Genomic DNA, 3112 nt, shown 5'->3' on the forward strand with positions numbered 1-3112 from the left:
TTTATTTTCAGGACTATGTTTTTACTATAGATTAAAATTTAATATAATTTAATTCACATATAAAGACAACTCTGAAGACTATCTGGATATGATAATGGGGCCTAAGTGGAATAACTGAGGTCACGCTCAGGCCTGAGCAGATACCAACTTGCTCAAGCCTGAGAAATAGGACTTCTCTCTTTCACTCATCACTTCAAAATGCAGTGGCCTCCTACAGAAGTTGCACTCAGCTGAGGAATGTGGCTTCAGTTCCAGCCCCACCTGCTTCCACGTGACCAGCAGATTCTCTGAGGAGAAACAGTTAAATATTAAAGGGAGTATATACACAAGAGAAATGAAAACATATGTCCACATAAGAACCTGTACACAAATGTTCACAGCAGCATTATTCATCATCGTTAACAAGAGAAACAACCAAATGCCTATCAATAGGTGGATAAACAAAATGTGGTAAATCTGTACAATGGAAGGTTATTTAAGTGCTAATGAACGCTACAGCATGGATGAGCTTTGCAGACATGATGCTGTGAAGGCGGCAGACACAAAGGAGCACACACGGTATGATTCCACTTAGACACAGGTCCAGAAAAGGCAAATCCACAGAGACAGAAAGACCCATGGTTGACAGGGGCTAGGGATGGGGAAAAGGGGAGTGACTCCTAATGGGGAGGGGCTTCTCTCTGAGGTGATAGAAATGTTCTAGAGTCAGATAGAAATGATGGTTGCACAACTCTGGGAATGCACTTAAAAATCATGCCCTAGGCCGGGCACGGTGGCTCAAGCCTGTAATCCCAGCACTGTGGGAGGCCGAGGCGGGTGGATCACGAGGTCAAGAGATTGAGACCATCCTGGTCAACACGGTGAAACCCTGTCTCTACTAAAAATACAAAAAGTTAGCTGGGCATGGTGGCATGTGCCTGTAATCCCAGCGACTCAGGAGGCTGAGGCAGAATTGCCTGAACCCAGGAGGCGGAGGTTGCGGTCAGCCGAGATCGCGCCATTGCACTCCAGCCTGGGTTAACAAGAGCGAGACTCCATCTCAAAAAAAAAAAAAATCATGCCCTTAGGTACTTTAAACAGGTGAATTTTATGGTATGTGAGTTATATCTCAATAGGCTTTTTTTTTTTTAAGACAGGGTTTCACCATGTTGGTCAAGCTGGCCTTGAAGTCCAGACCTCAGATGAGCCGCCTGCCTTGGCCTCCAAAGTGCTTGGATTACAGGCGCGCGCCACCACGCCTGGCCTCAATAAGGCTTTTATAAAAATAAATAAAGAGAAAAATAAAACCCAGAGTTAGGCTTGATTTCACAGGCCTGTAGGGAAGAAGCTGCTCCAACATCGCCATGGGATTAAAGCCAGCATTTCCAACAGAACAGATAGCCCATAAGGAAGCTGAGCCATGCTGGGCGGGCTCGGGAGGGCAATGTACCTTAGAGGCAGAGGTGACCTGTGACTAACAGCCCCCTTCGGTCTCTGCCTTTAGGTTCGACATGGGTCAGGCAGTACAGAACCACAGGACAGTTGAAAATGTTGAGCAATTCCTCTTATCAGAGGGGATTAGGTGTGCGGTTATTTAAGGATTATACAACGTCATGGAGTAGAGGGCAGTGCCAAAGACAAATATGAGCTGGACTCTGGAGGGCCAGCGGGCACTCAAGCCTTCAGAGGCTCTTCTCCCTGCAAGTCACTACCATGCATCCTTCAGCCACAGACAAGGGGGCACTGGGAACACTGAGCAGGTTCCCAGGCTCCCTCAGAGCTCCCAAAACGACTCTGCACCCTCTTGATGTGAACCAGACAATAAATATCTTTTAGGGTTTTGAACCATTTAATGGCATTTTTAATTACATGGAAAAAGAAGAAACAGGCCAGCCGAGGTGGCTCATGCCTGTAATCCCAGCACTTTGGAAGGCTGAGGCAGGCGGATCATCTGAAGTCAGGAGTTCGAGACCAGCCTGACCAACAGGGAGAAACCCCATCTCTACTAAAAATACAAAATTAGCTGGGTATTGTGGCACATGCCTGTATCCCAGCTACTTGGGAGGCTGAGGCAGGAGAATTGCTTGAACCTAGGAGGTGGAAGTTGAGGTAAGCCAAGATTGAGCCATTGCACTCCAGCCTGGGCAACAAAAACGACACTTTGTCTTAAAAAAGAAAGAAAGAAAGAAACAAATCTGAATGCCTCTGAAGGGCTACAGTTACAAACGCTGCAAAGACAGCTTTCTGTAAGTCTCCAAAGAGGCACCAGCAGCTCCCCAGGTACTCACCAAGGAAGTAGTTCATCATCTGGGGTGTGTGGTGAGGGGTGGGGGCGATCCGTAGGAGCTCTTCCCCTCGGGGCACTGTAGGGTAATTGATTGCTTGCACATAGATGTTATGTCTGCTCATTAGTTCATCACAGACTTCTGTGTTTTTAGCAGCATCTGCAACCTAAGTTCAATGAGAGCAGAAGGGAAGGTCACAACAGGAAGGACTACCTCTTAGAGATTCTAACAAACATAGTCTCTGCAACGCTCAGGCTCAAGACCAGACTGCAGCAACATGTGCAAGCTTGGGGGAGAGGGAAGGTGCTGCCCAAACATCTGTCATTTAAAAGGAGCCAGTGTTGTTTAGTGAAGACCAGAGAGCCAAAACCTCATGAAAAAGAAATACATTTTTAATGGGAAAACACTGGTTCTGTTCATACCCAGTATGTATAGCACAGATTCCATTATACTAGCTGTATTCATTACACTTATTCAGCTGTGACACCAACAGTGCTACCATTTGTAGTGGAAAGGGCAAAACCTATTTTGAAATTTACTAAGTAGAAAGCCATACTTCAAAGTTGGCCAAGCTCAAGCTTCTGGAGTTTACCCTGTAAGGTCAGTGATCTGGAGATGGAATTTCTGTCCCAGCCTGCTGGGTTCAAAGGCTTTCTTCTCATCGTGAAGTTAGGCAACGGCGGAAACATGACAGAGGGTGGCTGGCTACAACCCTGCTCTGGCAGTCACCCCACTCAAGCCCAACTTCAGGAAGGTGTGAAGCAGAACAACTGCACACCATTTGTCTGGCAGTCACCCCACTCAAGCCCAACTTCAGGAAGGTGTGAAGCAGAACAACTGCACACCAT

The 3112-nt window shown here is 46.8% G+C and overlaps 1 protein-coding gene across 1 annotated transcript in view; it reads right to left on the reverse strand.

Moving 5' to 3' along the window:
* The window catches only part of ALAS1 (5'-aminolevulinate synthase 1), a 16696-nt gene continuing 13584 nt past the window's right edge, over positions 1 to 3112 (reverse strand). The window contains 3 exon segments of the mRNA XM_037736659.1: positions 1 to 287; positions 2268 to 2429; positions 2432 to 2473. Coding sequence (XP_037592587.1) covers positions 127 to 287; positions 2268 to 2429; positions 2432 to 2473 — 365 coding nt within the window. The 3' untranslated portion in view covers positions 1 to 126.

The sequence above is a fragment of the Cebus imitator genome, unplaced genomic scaffold (genome assembly GCF_001604975.1).
Source record: "Cebus imitator isolate Cc_AM_T3 unplaced genomic scaffold, Cebus_imitator-1.0 Scaffold0, whole genome shotgun sequence".
Classification (NCBI taxonomy): Eukaryota; Metazoa; Chordata; class Mammalia; order Primates; family Cebidae; genus Cebus; species Cebus imitator.